Raw genomic sequence first — 18,076 nt, 5'->3', positions numbered from 1 at the left:
TTGTATCATGCATAATTTCAATGACGGCTTAATACATAAAATCCATTGTTTTTTAAGAAATAAATATCAAAACTGCTATTAACATTGCCAATAACAACCAATATAATTCTTGTGAGTAATAATACATTAGACAAAGTAAGCTTTAGTAGTGTTTTATATGTGTAACTGTGGCAATACAGTGAAAATTTATCTACTGTGCATAAAAAATATGTGGTTTTAGAAAACTATTCCACAGAAGAGATTTTGGTTGTCTCTTACTAAACTCAGATGCAAACCCGTTTATATGATTTGCTCTGAATCATGTGTTTCCCTTATGGGGAAGAAAGAAGGATTTAATTTAGTATAAGAAAAACAGGGTATCATAGAGGTTTGGCAACGAAGCCAGTATCATGACTTGGATTTTTACAAGGGCTCAACGCATAAAAGGTGCCACATATTCACAATGTTGTTAGAAGGGAGCAAGGTGGAAGAGATGTGGGAACTACGGAGGCTATTTATTTCCCAAATTAGTCTGAAAGCTGTAGAGCAAACAGCTCATATGTGTATTTATGACTCTTTTGTTTTTAGTATCCTTCTAACACAAAATGGAGTATTGTACATTCTCAATTTGTCCTTGGTTTCAGTATACTATTAGACAGTAACACTTTCCAGATTATTCTAAAATTGAAGAGCTTTTATCGCTAGAAATCATACAGCCTTATCACTTTGAGACTCAAAGAGTCTCAAATTAGGTTCTGAAAACATGTTTGTAGTTGTGACTTAGTTATTAAATTTGTTCTAAGGTAGTTCAGAGAAATTTTAAAAATACTGTTACATGTTAAGTTTGTTAATGTTTTATACAGATAACTATTTTATTTTTCTTTTAATAAAAAGGAGAAAATGTTATGTCGAAATCTGACTACCACAATGACTATGTCTGCAATTTATTTTTAAAATGAAAATATGTTGGCATGGAAAACTGTGCCCACAGTTAAAGGCAATGTTTTAAGAACAAGAGAAAAACACTATAAGTGCCCTGCCTTTTCTTGAGACTCAATTCTTGAACCTTATGTGAAGAGATAACCACTGAGTTAGCAGTCTAAAAGAGTGTAATTTTTTTTTTTTTTGCAAAACATGAAAAGTATATGTTTCCTTTCCCCGCATTTCTTCTAAATGCCATTTGCCTTTAACTTAAGAACTAACTGCTTCCAGACATCCTGCTCAAACCTCAGTGATTCATTTACCCACCATCTCCTTAAGGTCTTAACTCTTTCTCTCCTTTCTCCTCTCATCATTTAGCAAATGGATCATCTCCCATTTCTGGGGGGTTAAAAAGAAAGGATTTCTTAGGTGCGAGTACCTCATTGATCCTCACTCTCAGCAAAAAGTATCAAAATTATCACCTTGATCATCACTACCACTTGAGCAGGACAGCGAGTGCTGCTCACACACTCAGCTGTCACACCTGTGCTTAAAATGTGACTATCGATCCTCACATAGACCCTCTGAGGTTACTATCTTCACTTTACAAAATGCACACACCGAGGCTCACAGGATTCACAAAGCTGTCAGAAGTCACACAGTGACAAGGCGAGGAAGAGGCAGCCCCAAGGCCTGAGCTGTATCCTTTTCAGATCCCCAACTTTCAATAGCTGCCCCTGCCTTGAATCTTATCTCAGCCAATGAGACTTTTCAGTTCTGCCCTCCATCTTCTGCGTTTCTGCCCAATGGTACTAAAACACAACACAACATAACACAACACTGTACTTTCCTCAGAGGTCCTTCCCTTTTTCCACAGACCAGTGACACACAGCCTCCTTCGCTGCTCGTCTTGTCTCCTTCTGCCTCACTGCCTGGCATCACCCCAAGACCACATCTATCTGAAGCAGAATAATGAAACCTTCCCAGTTCCAATTTAATTTTAGATTCCCTATCTCTTTTCCATCTTCCTATTCTCTAAGGCTTCAGAATCATTTTCCAGTCTTAGATGCTCAGATAAAATTATCACAGCATAATCATAAACACTGCCTCACATTCCCAACTACAGGTACCAAAGAATTTAAGTACAAATAACTGTAAAGCATGGGTCTACAAAAGCACCCAACAGGAACTGAGTATCTTGTTTTTCCCAGTAGGAAAATATGAACATGGTGTAATGCTGTAAGTATAAATATGAAAACATTATTATAGACTAGGAACAATAAAGACAAAAAATTAAAAATATTAGACTCACATACAAATTCATTTGTTTTACTTCTGGGTTATTTGTAGATAATTTCTAATCCAGCTTTTCAACAAAACCTTAAATAACACCAACATGTTCATTTACAATCTATAAATACTTTTTAACAGATTTAAATAATTTTGGAAGTAACATCAAGAATAATTCAATTAACTCCATGCTAGTTACAGACAAAATGTGTCTATCACATTAATAATTGCTACATATCCTGAGTGTTATGGCACCATTACCTTTTAGAACACTTGATACAAAACACTTGAATTACAAAACACATTATAGGCAAAAATACCTAAAATAATTTAGGTAATTCTTTCACTTGTAAGTCATCTGAGTGACTCTTAAGGAGCTTTTAAATGGCAAGGTTAAATGGCACTTAATGGTGAGAACAGAAATAGGATTCTTCAAATATACGCACTAATCCACCAAAGTAATTTCCTGTCAAACATTCAAGAATCAGGTGACATTTCTGGCTGTCACCCACACATCACCCTAGAGAACACACAACTAAAGACATCTCCATCACTGCCCTTGTTTAGGCTCTTATCTCCCCAAGAGTCTTTTAACAACATTCAAATTCACCTCATTTTAACTAGGCTCTCTCCTATTTAGAGCATCCTCCTCACTGAGCCTTAAATTCTTTTTTGAACTAAAACCCAAACAACAATAATAAACCCTCTGCAATAGGACTTTTAAAAGAAAAAAGTACTTGGTAGCACAAATACACATTACCTGGACCTAACTAAGTTCTCACTAAATAGCAGCTAAACTTGAATGTTCTAGGAGAGATTTCTTGAAAAGTAAAATGATGTCACTTCCTTGCTTTACAAAGTTGCTGGCTCTCTGCTCTTTTTTCTTCTTTTGAAAAAATGTTTATTTCTGAGAGAGACAGAGAGAGTGCGCGTGCACGTGTGCGGGAGAGTGCATGCAGGGGTGGGGCAGTGAGAAAGAGGGAGACAGGATCTGAAGCAGACTCTGTGCTGACAGCAGAGAGCCCTACATAGGGCTTGAATCCGTGAACTGTGAGATCATGACCTGCACTGAAGCCACACACTTATCTGAGCCACCCAGGAGTTCCTCTCTGCTCTGTCTTAAATACAAAGTACAATGGTTTGTATAGGACTATAATTTAATGAATGAGGAACCTGATAATTTGACCTGAGGTTAAAGTTTACTGTTGAATGACCTATGCAAAAAGCAACTGTAATACCACACATAGGAACATAAAATGATCATAGGGTATATTAAAGTAGTTTAATTTAAAAAAAAAAAAATTTTGAATATTTATTTTTGAGAGAGAGAGAGAGAGAGAGAGAGAGAGAGAGAGAGAGAGAGAGAGAGAGAAAGCATGAGCAGGGGAGGGGCAGAGAGAGAGGGAGACAGAATTTGAAGCAGGTTCTGGGCTCTGAGCTGTCAGCACAGAGCCAGAAGCAGGGCTTGAACTTACAAACTGGGAGATCACAGACCACAAGATCATGACACTTAACCAAAGTCAGACACTTAACCGACTGAGCCACCCAGGTGCCCCTATAGTTTAAAAGAATACTTATTTGAAAAATTAGAGTCACTTGTATAAAAAAGTTTTATTTCCAGAAGTCTAATGGAGTTTTAAAATAAAACTAAGCAGAACTCCAACTCAGAAACATTTCAGTAGTCAGAATACTCTTGGGGTGCCCTGTGTGGCTCAGTCAGCTAGGCATCTGACTCTTGATCTTGACTCAGGTCAGATCTCCCGGTTCATGAGACTGAGCCCCATGTTGGGCTCAGCGCTGACACTGCGACAGTGTGGAGCCCGCTTGGGTATTTTCTCTCTCTCTCCTCTCTGCTCCTCCCCTGCTCTCATGTGTTCTCTCTCTCTCAAAATAAATACACTTTTTTTTTTTTTTTTTTTTTACCATTTTATTTTTTTGAGAGAGACAGAGTGTGAGTGGGGGAGGGGTAAAGAGAGAGGCAGACACAGAATCCGAAGCAGGCTGCAGGCTCCAAGCTGTCAGCACAGAGCCCGATGCAGGGCCTGAACTCATGAACTGTGAGATCATGACCTAAGCTGAAGTTAGACGCTTAACCTACTGAGCCACCCAGGAGCTCCAATAAACTTAAAAAAAAATAATAATAATATTCTTAGCATTTAAATGCAATAATGTGGCATTCAATGCCATACTCAATATATATTAACATAGAATTGCATTAATTCAGACAACTCTACTACTTGCTAATGAATGCTAATTACTAATGTTTTATTGTAACATGCATTAAATAGAAGTTTACTACCATTGGTAAGGAAGCAAACAACAAATTAGAAAAAGTTGAATTTAAGCACTATTTCTTCTATGTGTGGTCATATACCACTTTAAAAAGTTAATCTAACTCTAACCTACACATAAAGAACCACATGATTTCAAAAAAGATCCAGTTATTTTACTGTAGGTGAAGCATTCTTCCCAATAGTCAAACTGACAGAATAGCTCAATTCAAACAGAAAAAAAATCAGTAATTACTGAATTTTACTCTTCTTCACTGCAGTGTTTCATCATTTTAATACTGCAAGAGCTTTATCTGAGCAATCACCTCAAGAACAAAAAGGTAGTTACTACTACCAAGTCAAATGATACTTCTATGAAACAAAGATTTTATAAACAACAACAAAAGGTAGCTTTTCTTCCAAAATGGCTATATTTTTGTGTAACTTAAATACTTCATTCAATATGACACAGGCACTGGTGACACAGCCTTAATGATAATATAAGTAAAGAAACAGGAAGAGTAATATAACCATAATCAAAATATAAAGGGGAGACCAATTAGGGATTGATATTGCTTAGAAGGGAAAGAGCAGGAAAGATGTCACAGAAATGGGTGCCATTTGAACTGAGCTTCAGGATCAGCAAGAGTAGTCAGTCAGATGTGGTGAGAGTGCAGCACATACTGAAAAGAGGGGATACAGAAATGGGGCAGAAAATCTAGGCTTTGAGTAACAACACACTTACACATAAAACATATAGCATATAAGTTTTGAAGCAATGTATTTCCTCTACTCCTAGGAGCAAATATATTTTTTATAACTCTGAAAAGGTTCAACGCACTTGTGACGCACGCAGCACTTAATTAAGGCTCCATTTAGTCAACAAATCATTATCCCTGAGTACTGAGAAATTTCTCACGTACAGATGAGGTGGGATAGAAATCTGACCCAGAATAGCAAGGGTAAGGCTCACTTCCTACGATAGAGATAGATACAATAAGTAGAGCCACCAATGAAATCCAGTGGCCACTGCTGGCTATGGACTTGGCAGGCACTGTACTCCTGAGATACAGTTTCTTCTAACAGAGTACAGGTCATGGTATCCTATTAGTTGGTTTGCTAACTAGTAGGTTTGCATTATCAGAGTGAAAATGAAATCTCTCCAATACAAGGATCAAGGGGGTCTCCTCATTCATTTAACTTGCTTAATCAATTCATTTACTCATAGTCAAATATTTATTAGGCATCGATTATGTGCAAGATTTTGTACTGTATGCCCTAGAGAACAAAAATACAGTTTAAGACTATTAGTAACTTCAAGAATATGATTTCATCTGAGTTTTACTATGCTAAATTTCAAACTTAAAGAATGGCGCAATTATATTTTTCCATCAGGCTTCAATACTGATGGAAAGAGTTCCTTAAAGCATACCTATTCATTAGAAAACAGACAAGTACTTTATTCTCTACTGCTTTAGATTTCAGTAAAACTTTTATGTCAGTTTCAGGTTATTTCCCCCTGCGGTTCTGCTCATCTTCCCCTGACCCCTCCTTTTTGGCTAGATTTAATTTCCTGTTCATACAAAGAAGTTTAAGTAACTTCCCTTCAACTTTAGTAGCATTTAGGCCAATGACCTCTGATGTCATAACGCCTCAAAAACATCTTTGTTTAATATGTATACTGAATATATTATAATTCATTGTGACTACTGTAACTTTCTGATTAAGTTTAAAATACAGGCTATTTTAAAAACATGTTAAAATATTTTAAGTGGATTCAAGATAAAATTTTGAAGGGAATAAAAATATTCATGAGTGCTCCATATACTTAAATTTTCTGGCTTTGGGCAGAATTTTCAGCTTCCAGCTGAAAATCTTGCAACTCAAGGGAAAAACTGTGAATCGTGAATTAAGGCCGTCAAATCAAATAAAATGAACTTGAGACCCTACTTCTGTATTTCTCTGCTTCCAAATATAGAAGTATAATGTACTAGGAGTCATGTATGAGGCAGTTATTGCAAATTCCTCAAGTCTGGTATTTTTGCACATTCACAAATAAAAAGATGACGTAGATAATTTCCTTTCAATACTTATGTAATTCACACAAAAATGTGTACAAGGAGTCTTATTCTTTGTTTCAGTAAATTGATATGAAAATATTTAAAATATTAAGAATTTCCATATTGCTCTTGCTTCAACTAGACTTAAAAAGCAGATGGTGCCTGTTCTTTAAGAGTAAACTTTATTTGAAAATTCTTCTAAAAAAACCTTGAAATCACAAGGCTGCTACTAAACCCGCATAAAAAGAATTATACCAGAAATGGCAAAATGTAAAAAAGTAAAAGACTTTAAAGGCTTCAGTTTTTACTATATAAATAGTATGATATTAAAATATTATTCATCTCCTCACAGTGGAGAAGAGAATTATAAGCAAAATAGCTACAGACAAAAAAAGTCTTGCCCAACCTAATCTACTCCTTAAATTAATGGTTTCAAAACAAGTAAATCAATATACATAGTGAAATTCAAAGAAGCATGAATATTGTTAGTAAGAAATAAATCTTTAAAGACATGTTGCCCAGCCTTTATAGCCAATTGCAGTAGTAACTTTATTTCTTTAAATGCCAAAATACTGTCTATAATAATTTCCTACCATTATATTTCTTTCAAATTTTAGGTTAATGAAGATTCCTGTTTCGAATCACATTACTGAAACAGACCAAATAATTAAAAACTTAAATAAATAGAAGCAGCTTCAACCAACTGTTAATTAGTTTAAGCTAGTATTAATATACATACTAATAAAAACATTATGTAATGAATACTGTTAACATCTCCACAGGAATTTCTGAGAATTGTTCATTTAGTTCTCTTTAAGGGACAAAAAAATATATACAAGCTTCTCTTCCAAGTAAGTTAAAAAATAGACAAGATAAATTTAAAAATTTTAATGAAAATCATTGGGCTTTAAAGCAACATGCAACTACTACACGTTTATGTAGTTTAAAGTTAAGGACAGACTAAGAGGAAGATTACATTTTAAAATACCCAAGTCATTTGAAAACCTAATGATGTACAGTATTTACATTGTTACAAAAATACAACACTTTGGTTATAGAAATATTTATGTCAATTTTTTACACTAGGCACTGTGCCTGGCACTAGGGCTACAAAGATTATTTACCACAGGATTGTGAGCGGAGAAAAAAGTCCTAACTAATGCTCATTTAGCCATGACTTATTTATTATTAATACATAAAAGTAACAAGAAATACTCACCAGCCTTCATCAAAATCACATTTGTGAACAGACATTCAACTATAGGCAAAAAGGATACTGGAATAAAAATCAGACTCCACTCCTTTTGTCTTTGAGCTGCTCCCAAATGAACACTGTAGGGACGAAGCACTAAGGAAATGCACTGTGGCTGTCAGGCTGGTCTGCCACTCTGCAAGTCTGACACCAGACTGACGTCACGCACCAACATGTCAAATGCAGCCACAAATTCAGGCAGCTTCTCCAGGAGGAAACTGTTGTGATTATGCATGCCTTCCAGCCATAAGAGTGAAATATGATTTCAATTCTCTTTAAAGTTGGCATACATCATAGGGTAAAATATCAGCATATATGGTTACAAACAGCTCTTGAAGAAAACATGCCGTGAGTAATTTTAAATAACCTTAGCTCAAAATAAATAGACATTTCCTGTTAAAACTGTAAGCATACCAATTTAAACGACTCCTCTAAAAACATTTTTTGTTGTTGTTTGCAAAGTTGATACATACTTATTTCAAAAATTCAAGCAATAAAAAGGCATAAAGAAAGCTAAAATTACCTGGTGTTGCACCACCCAAAAATGATAATAGCTGCTTAGATTTATTGATCATTTACTATGTCAATCACTTTATAAACTCATCTGAGCCTCATAACCCAACAATAGAATTTCTTCATTTTACTAAAGAACGTGAGACCCAGAATAGTTATGGAACAGTGCTATTAGGCGACAGAGCAGGATTCAAACCCAGATAGAGTGTCTCTACTGCCTATGTATTTGATCACTAAATTATACTATCTAGCAGTCAAGATACCAATTGTTTAAATTCTGGTAGACCAGAGTTTGTATATGTGTACAGATTTCAATATAAGGAAATCAAACTACATATGTTGTTTGCAACCTACTTTTTTCATTCAACAATATGCCACGGACAGTTTCCCATGTCAATAAATATACTCTTAACTCTTCCTTTTTTGATGGCTGCCCATCATAATTATGCAAACCTGATTCCTACAGAACACTTTATTATTAATTTTTTATTATTATAAACAGTAACATTAACTCTCCAGACATCTTCGTGTTTTCTTGTGTTTAGTTACACAGGATAATTCTTAGAAGTGGGGCAAACAGGTCAAACTATGTGTGTACTTTCAACATTTACATGTTTCGTCCTCCAAAAAGGGGTAACAATATGCATTTGTGTTTCAATGCATTAGGTTTCTCCTTTCCCCACAAACTGGGTATTAACAATTACTTTTCTTCTTTCCGAACCTAACAGAATATACAAACAATCACACAGTTCTAATTGCGTGTGCGTGCTTGTGTTTTAACTGCAAGTGAGGTCAAGTCTTTTCTTTGTATGCCCATCCTCACAGGAGGCGGTCCAGCTTCCTGGTCACAAGCACCTGGCCATGGAGTCAGAGACAGTAGTCAAGCTCTTTTTCTGGGCACAGGCAAATTAATTTGCTTCTCCATGCTTCCATTCCCTTATATAGAAAATACAGATAACAATTTAATCTTCATGGGATTTTTGTGAGAATTATATGAGGAAAATCATCCCAAGCGACTGGAACAGTGCTTACCACAAAATAAGTGTTTAATTGTTATCTCATATTTAATGACTGACCATATTTGTTTTGCATTTCATACCCTTTGCCCAAAATGAGGATTTCTTAACGGAGTACATGAACACACCATTTTATAAAACATGTTGTAAATACCTTGTTAGAGTGCTAATGACATAAAAATGTTCAGTGACCTTAGTTGTGAGTTGTCTTACAACTAAATCTAGAGTGTAACGTAACTGGCGCTGAAAACACTCCTTTCATATGAAACTGCTACAGCAAAAATTAAAAATAACATCTCAAGTTGAGAAAACAAAATTGTTTCATCATGTAGCTTGAAATATAGACAAGCAAGCCAACACAGTTTGCTATAACCAGAAGGGTTTGCATATGTTTTAGAAAAGTAGTGATTCACGATCTTTCCCATTTTTTCAAAGTGAAGGTTTTGCTGGTCTCAATTAAATTTAAATTTTTCACACAAAGAAAGAAAACAAAACCCATTCTTGAAAACATCAAAGTCAACCACTTTTCTCACAGTTCTGAAAAGTTCTATAGCCCCTTTTAAATGACACAAATAGTAACAACCTATAAACAAAAAATACATGGAGATTGAAATGTATTAAACTTATAGTCCTACTCCCAGACCAAACAATGTATTATTATTATTATATAATAAAGCCTTTCAACTATTCTCATTATCAGGCTATTTATAACAAAACATCTCTAAAAATACTGAGAAGAAAGTTTTATATTATTCTAGCAGATTTGGTTTAGATATATTCATTGTTGTATATGCTATAAAATTATCCTATGCAATGGCAAACATTTCTGTAATATGTTTGTAGAATCACAGTGGCATGGTGGTTCTGCATATGGCTGCCAGGGGGAAAACAATAATAATGCAGCAGCAGAGATCTGTCAAGATTCTGGAAGATTAACAGGAATACTGAGAACTAACAAATCGACCAAGTGTTTGGTTTATGGAGTTGCCAGCACCCTGTGCAATTTCTCTAGAACCTGGGAGGCTTGGCTTCCCCCTGCTCCAATCACAGCTTACAGAAGGACTTCCACAGGGATAAAGAGGGAAAAAGGTCCCTCCCTTTAAGGCCATAACAGCGTAGAACTGACAGTTTAATAGGGAAAAGAGAGCTGTAAACAGATCATTATACCATAACCTGATTTGCAGAGCACAGAAGAGGAAGTGGCTAAATGCCTGGGGGAATCTGGAAAAGGCTTAACAAAGTAAATGACAGCTGGCCAAACTATTTCAAGAGGAGATTTCAGTTAGCGGTAGCAGTAGTTGTAAAAGTACAAATTTAAGATCAATCTAAATTTTACACTGGTGCCTAATTAACAGAGAAACTATTCATTTAAGGGGGAAAAATGCATACCAAAAAGGCAATTCTCCCAAATGCCTTATAAGATTCTGTCCTGCTTTTCCTAAATGTCAGTGATATCTAGTTTGGTTTTCTCAATTCTGCTCAAACCACATTTTAGAAAAGGAAGCTGAGGCAGACTGTGGATATATGTCCCACTACTATGTCAGAGCTAATAAACTTCTTTAAATCAGTAGGAAATCTTAAATCTTAACTAATCCTGACTCCCTTTTCATGTATCTCTATGCTATAGGGCATGACTCATAAAAAGCTACAGAAGAAAGTCCAACAACAGTCTCCAAAACATTCGCCACCAAATAATGTGTTTCAGTATATTCTTTAGGGATGTTTGTGATAATGACTAAAGATCCAATTGTGAGGGCTCTAATTTTTTCATTTAACTTCACTTCTCAGTGGCAATTAAAACTCTTGACTACTCACTTCTTGGAAATGTCACCCTTTATCTTAACTTATGTAACCTGGTTCCCAGCTGATGTGAGAACAAAGGCAAAAGAAAAAAATTAAATTTCCTTACAACTTACAGACCACTGACAAGTCCTTGAGACAGGCAGAGTGACCTTCCTCCAGGAACTCAACTGCCTTGATGTCAATACTTTGCTAAGGGCAAAGGTAACCTTGGCTTAACATTAGCCCGACCTCCAGGATCCTGTAAGTCTCTTTTAACATATAATAATTTCTTTGGAAACTTCCTTTATCTCTGACCACCGCCGTGCCCCCCCCCCACCTCCCGCCCCAAGATAATGTTAGCAATCATCCTCCAAGCAAATGCCCATTTATATACATCTGAAGGATCTCATGATTAGACAGTAGCAAATGACGATTTCCTCTAAGGTCCTGGAAACCTTACTTCCAAATTCCTTAGGGATTTAACGCTATTCCTAACTCCCTCCCAACTTGAACGTATATACTTGAAAGTTTATAATCTGCCACCCCTCACAACCCCAGTGCACCTCTTTCTGCCCCTTGGGTCCTGTCCCCGTGCTTTAATAAAAGCACACTTTTTGCAAAGATGCCTCAAGAATTCTTTCTTGACCATTCACTTTCGAACCCCAACATTTTCTTATCACCAGCCTTCACTTTGCAAAACAAGCTTAATTCCAAACGACTCAAACCAGCACACAACTGTCTCCATAATTTGGTGCCAATTTACTCATCACTAACACCCAAAGGAGAAGTCCTCTTAATGGGTGAGAAACAAACCTACTAATCTCTTTTGCACATACTAATAGTGTTAAGTAACAGAAAGTACTCTAATGTTCTATCAGTTGATTACTGATTTTTATCTCTTAGGTCAGTAATATAAATCTTTCAGATCAGAAAAATACCAGGACATTGAGAAGGCCACAAATGCCTGTTTCTGATGTGTGTTTTTTCCAACACCACTAAGCATTTAACTCAATTCTGACACCGTGTACCTGGAGACATGTTAGAACACACAGGTTAAGGGCTCTGTCCCACAAGACTGCCTCCACTTTAGGTAACAATCTTTATTTTGTTTATTTATTTATTTTGAGAGAAAGAGAGAGTGTGAGTGGGGAGAGGGGTCGAGGGAGAGGGGGAGAGAATCTTAAGCAGGCTGCACAGAGCCCAACATGGGGCTGGATATCTCATGACCTGAGGAGAAATCAAGAGTCAGATGCTTAACTAACTGAGCCATCCAGGTGCCCCTAGATAACAATTTTTTTTTTTAAGTTTTATTTATTTTGAGAGAGAGAGATAAGGAGCAAGTGGGGGAGGAGCAGAGAGAGAGAGGAAGACCAGAATCCTCAATGTGGGGCTCAAACTGACAAACCGTGAGATCATGACCTGAGCTGAAGTGGGATGCTTAACCGACTGAGCCACCCAGGCGCCCCCCAAATATATTTCTTACATATATCACAGTATTCATATGCAGTTACAAAAAAGTAAAGTAAGAATACCAACAGCCTCCTTTTGCTTTCTCCCAAATTTGCAAACTCACTTATCTTGGCACTATACCATATCTTCATGACTTAAAGAGAAACACCAAAGCGCACTAATTAGAAAAGTACATTAAAATTCGCAAATACGAGGATCTCTCTCAAATATCTTTATTAGCTTGTTAAAAGGCAGTCAGCAGGTAGAGAGTGAATCAAACTCACAGAAAATAAACACTAAACCCAAAGATAGCCTGACAGAGATCCCAGGCCAACAACTTCTTCTAAACACTAAGTTATCATCATTGAACACTGTGAAAATTAGTAATGGGAATCCTCACTAAAATGGAGTCAGGAGGTTTTGGCACTGGGCACTATGTCCTACTGTTACTAAACCATCTATCATTGCTGCTAACTCAGGATTTGAATGGGTAAGCCCTTGTGCACTGTGTGGCCAACTGCTCTGTTCCGGGGATCCTGAGGAGGCTGAACATATTGAAAGCATAGCTCCTGGCTGGGTTTGCCAACACTGCTGTCGAACAAACTCAGACAAACCCGTTACAAGAGAAGGCAATAGCTCATAAGATGAGCGTTTGAAAAAGAGAAAGGGAGAAATTTTAGATGCTGGCAGCCAGGGAAGGCGGCAGGCTCAAGCCTTAACAATCACCTCTGCTGGCAATATGGACACCTAGATCTTTATAAGGAGAGGTTGGGAGCAGGGGTACATGCAAGAGAGTAGGCAGGGAACCTGTGGATCATGGGTGAGAGGCGGCGAGGTCAGTGTGTGTTCTGCCCATGATCATGGGCAAGGAAAGGGTTGGGCTAAGTGTGGTTTTCTAGGCATTCTGCTGCTATCAGAGCTTTTCTGGCCTGGTGGCTGTAATGCTGTGGTCACTGCAAAATGTCTTCGTCAATGCCTCAAGACAGTGTGACAAAAACAGAACAATAAGAAAAAAGAACAATGGGTTTCAGAGCATGAGTTGTGAAGTTGCCTTGTCTATTTCTGGTTTCACCTGTTAGGGTCTATAGTTTAAGCAAGAGGGCTCCCTGACACTAACACTCCTGGTCAACTGTGTACCCAACAGAAACAGATGGACTTGGCCTTGCAAATAGACACTACTCTACTACTTCAGTGGAGGAAGAGAGGCTTTCTTTATCTCCCTCCACTAACCCCAACAGTTCAGCCAATGAAAAGCTACTATACTTCCTACTCCTAGGTTGTTCCAATGGACTTTAGTTTATAACACTCTTCCCAACAAAGCGTACCTCTCCTTTGTTGCCTGGTTTTTCTGCAGCTTGTTTGTCCTAGATTGCAATTTTTTTTTAATTCCAAAATAAACCCATTTTTTTTTTTACTGGTAAAATAACTGGCAGCTTTTATTTTTAAGGTTAACAACACTGACATTAGCAGTTTTAGATATTCTCAACTTACTACCCAAGAAAAGGCCAAGTGTTGTTCTATGTTATCATCTTGGTTTTCTATTAGAGCTAAAATTTCACAACACAGCAAATTCGGAAAAAGTGGAAGAGCCAAATGATTTAAGAATCAAATTAATCCATAAACACCTGCTTAGGAAGGGACCAATTACAATGAAAGTCCTTTGTACCACTAGGATCTTCTTCCCCAGGGAGTGATATCTATTAAAATATACTTGCTAACAGGACTCAGCCTTCTAATTTGAAAATGTCCACTTCTTAGGTCATCAATTAACAAGTTTGGTCCTTGAAAGCCAGTTTAATAAGATGATGACTTAGCCATTTTATACTCCCTTTTATTTCATCTAATCCTTTCTAAATTCTTTCCACTTTTTGTGTGAGACTGATAGCCACAGTTCCTCCTTCTGAACTGTCATAACTTGTGTACCTCATCAGTTTATAGGATTTAGGGTCCAGCTCAAATGTTGCATCCTGAGAAGTTTCCCTCAATCTCCCTCACTCGGATAGCGCCAGTACGTATCTGGAACAATTAGCATAACCAGTAAAATATTCAATCATGCATATTTACATCTCAAAGAATCTGCCAATAGGGATGTATATAAACTATTCTGCACAATAAACAGAAAGTGTATACCCATGGAGAGCAGACTGACTCTAGTAAGTTCATTTATATAAGCAAATACAAACCAAAGTGAAAGAATTTAAAAGGCAACAATGATAGGGCCATTAAAACTGATCATCTTTCTTCCCTTTTCCTATTATCACGTGACATATCAACTTCTCAGCTAAAAGTGAGATGTCTGGTTATATTTATATCTCCTTTGAATATGTGAACTCATCTCTGAAGACAATTTCACTTGATAGGAAAAAAAAACTGGATTTTGAGTGGTGAATTTAATGGGCTCTGGAATCTTTAACTACATTTTCACCTTAACCATTACAATTCTAGAAAAATTCCAAGTCAAAGTATATGTGTGCAAGAAACAAATGATGCTAACTTTCAATTTAGTAATTTTGTACTTAAGTGTGCAATGGTAACTAATAGGAAATTGGAAGTACTTGTGTTTTATGAAAAATAATTTGAAATTCTAGCACAATAAAGAAATTCAGACTTAGGAACATGTTGATGACTATGAAATAATAAATCAACAACCAAGTTATAGGAGCAAGAAAATAAATATAAATTTAGCTAAGCTCTAGCTTCCTTGCCTAGGTTCTATTTCAACTCTGGATGAATACACATTTTTGAATGATAGTTTGTAACTTATATTCTATCTACATATCTACTGATTTTCATTCTGAAAGAAATTTTAAAATCTAACTGGTTTTCTACAGAGCCTGATTTACTAACAAGTAAATTATCCAAGTAACTAAGTCAATTCTACACTTGAACCATCTGCTTAGAAGACAGTCTGTTTTTGATGCAAGAATAAAATCAAACATATGACAGTGTTACCAGTTTCATTATCATAAAAAAATAGTCTCAAAGAAACTATAATGGTTTTGTGAAAATAGAGGAAATTTCATTTAAAATGTCAGGAAGCCCTGAAGGGGGAGCTCTCATGCACTACCACTCACATCCCCAATAGGAGGAAGCTTACTTAAAAAATTTTTCTTTTAATGTTTTATTTATTGTGGCTTAGAAATTTTCCTTTTAATGTTTTATTTATTTTTGAGAGAGAGAGAGACAGAGTGTGAGCAGGGAGGGGTAGAGAGAGAGGAAGACACAGAATCTGAAGTAGAATTCAGGCTCTTAGCTGTTAGCACAGAGCCCGATGCAGGGATTGAACCCACAAACAGTGAGATCATGACCTCAGCCAAAGTCAGGCTTACCTGACTGAGCCACCCAAGTGCCCGGGAAGAAGCTGACTTTACATGCCCCAGCAGTACAAAGAATTTCTCCTTGCCCATCAACAGCTCAGCCAATGAGAAACTGCCACACTCAGCCAGTGAGAAGTTGTCACCACCCAGAACTCTTCAGCCCCTCCTGGCTGCCTCCTTCCTTTCATAAAAGCAAGCCCTTCTCTGTTCTCCACACTTGCCTATGGTTTGCCATACTCAGCGTGTCCTGAATTATAATCTTCTGCTACTCCCGAATAAACTCATTTTGCTGGTAAAATAGCTGGCTCTTTTGTTTTTTGTTTTTTTTTTACAGTCAACAGCTGCTTTTGTGTGTTGGCTTGACTTCCCAATAAGAAACTCATGCTTACTCTCTTGAAAGAAGGCAAGAAAACATGCACGTTTTTTAAAAGTTTTACTACCATGGAACACGGCAGAATACATTGTGGAGACTCATGATCCAGACATAGCCTTGGGAACTAAGAGATACTTTTATATCTACAACTAACTCAATGAAAGTAACTGACTTCCTTAGTTGTCCCTTTGTCAGGAGATTACATTCAAAAAGGACTTTACCTCCATTTTGACCTCAGTCTGTACTTTCTAACTGATAAAGTTCTTCTTATCTTTGAACTCTGGCACAAGACCCAATGTGCAAAGCATCTTGTGATGGGAACTGAAACCACCCCCTCAAGCATTAACTGCCCTGACAACCAACAAGACCCCACATGACTGATCTGAAGACCATGGTCGACTTGACCTTTACTGCCCAACTGTATATGTACCCACTGACCTTTGTTCCATACTTTCCATATATAAACTGAGAAGTATTTTCAGCACTTCAGAGGCAGTCTTTGAGACATCAGTGCACTGTCTTCCTGGTGTTGGCCTCATTGAAATAAATTCCTCTCCTGTTTCGCCACCATAGGTCTCCGTGCCTTTGGATTTTGTCAGTGGCAAATGGCCAAACCTGCTTTATTTGGGGCCCCTGCAGCCAGGTGCTCTTCCTGCACCCTTGAGCCCCAGTTACAACATAACAAACACAATCAGGTGGTCTTATGGCAACAACCCCAACCACGACCATTTGCTTATTAAGGCCAAGTTTTATTGAGGTGTGAGCATTTCCCCTTAAGACCAAAAACAAAACTGGTTTTAACTTGCCAAACTTCTACACTTACATTTCAGGCACAAGAGAGATAATTTCTTTTTATCTCTCTGTTTATCTACCTATCTATCCATCTATCTTAAGAAAGACAGAGTGTGCGTAAGCAGGAGGGGCAGATGAGGAAAGAGAATCTTCAGCAGGCTCCAACATGGAGCCTGACATGGGGCTCGATCCCATGACCTTGGGATCATGACCTGAGCTGAAATCAAGAGTCAGACACTCAACTGTCTGAGCCACCCAGATGCCGAAATTTCTTTGTTTTTAAATCTCATTTGTACAAATTCCTTGGCCCACAAGATTTTTCTTTTAGATGAAAATTTTTCTTTTAGATGAAAATACTTTATTTTGGAAGTTTACTGGAAATGTTACACATTTGCTATCTAGTGTTAAAGAGAAAAATCAAGCAAACAAACCTGGGTTGAGATTTAATCTCCTTGGCTACTGTTAATACATTTTTAAATTCAGTCAACAAATATTTATTGAGGATAGTGTTTCTTTTGTAGAAACACTAGATCCTGTGAGAAAATTAAAAAATGAAATGTCCAAACTAGTTATGGGTAAATAAGTACATAATTAAAATACAAGTAAGAATATGAGATGCTATAACATAAATGAATTCTGGAACCAGAAAGCCTAAGGCGCAATTTTGGATCAGGCCTTAGGAAAACTACTGTACTTCTACGTGCCTCAGTTATCTCTAAAATGGGTATAACAATAGTATCTTCTTCATAGAATTTTTATGAGGATTAAATGAATTCAAACATTAAAGCCCTTACAACAGTACTTGATACGTAATTAGAGTTCATTAAATAATAACTATTATTGTTCTGAAAGACATGTGGACCAAAAAAGCTGAGGTAAGTGAAATGGCCTGTCAGCATGAACCCAATAAAGATGGGTGGGATCTGGAAAACATAAATTAGGAAGGTCATGGTGAAAAAATATTGTGGTAAAAATGAGATGACTAGTTTGACTCGGTTATAATGCAGTGGTTTAGAAAGGTAGGTTGGGAACAGGGTTGAAGGTTGTGAACATTAGACAGAA

At 36.9% G+C, this 18,076-nt stretch overlaps 1 protein-coding gene across 21 annotated transcripts in view; it reads right to left on the bottom strand.

Moving 5' to 3' along the window:
• Positions 1 to 18,076, bottom strand: part of PLEKHA5 (pleckstrin homology domain containing A5) — a 238,641-nt gene that overhangs the window by 106,496 nt on the left and 114,069 nt on the right. Inside the window, exon 1 of one of the 21 annotated variants that reach the window (XM_045061460.1) lies at positions 7,740 to 8,597. The exons of the other annotated variants lie outside the window; for them this stretch is intronic. Within the exon in view, the coding sequence (XP_044917395.1) occupies positions 7,740 to 7,774 (35 nt within the window). The 5' untranslated portion in view covers positions 7,775 to 8,597. Of the gene's footprint in view, positions 1 to 7,739; positions 8,598 to 18,076 lie in introns of those variants that run through there. 21 annotated transcript variants of the gene reach the window in all.

Source organism: Felis catus, chromosome B4, assembly GCF_018350175.1.
Source record: "Felis catus isolate Fca126 chromosome B4, F.catus_Fca126_mat1.0, whole genome shotgun sequence".
In the NCBI taxonomy this organism is placed as follows: Eukaryota; Metazoa; Chordata; class Mammalia; order Carnivora; family Felidae; genus Felis; species Felis catus.
This window is presented reverse-complemented; position numbering and strand designations above follow the sequence as displayed.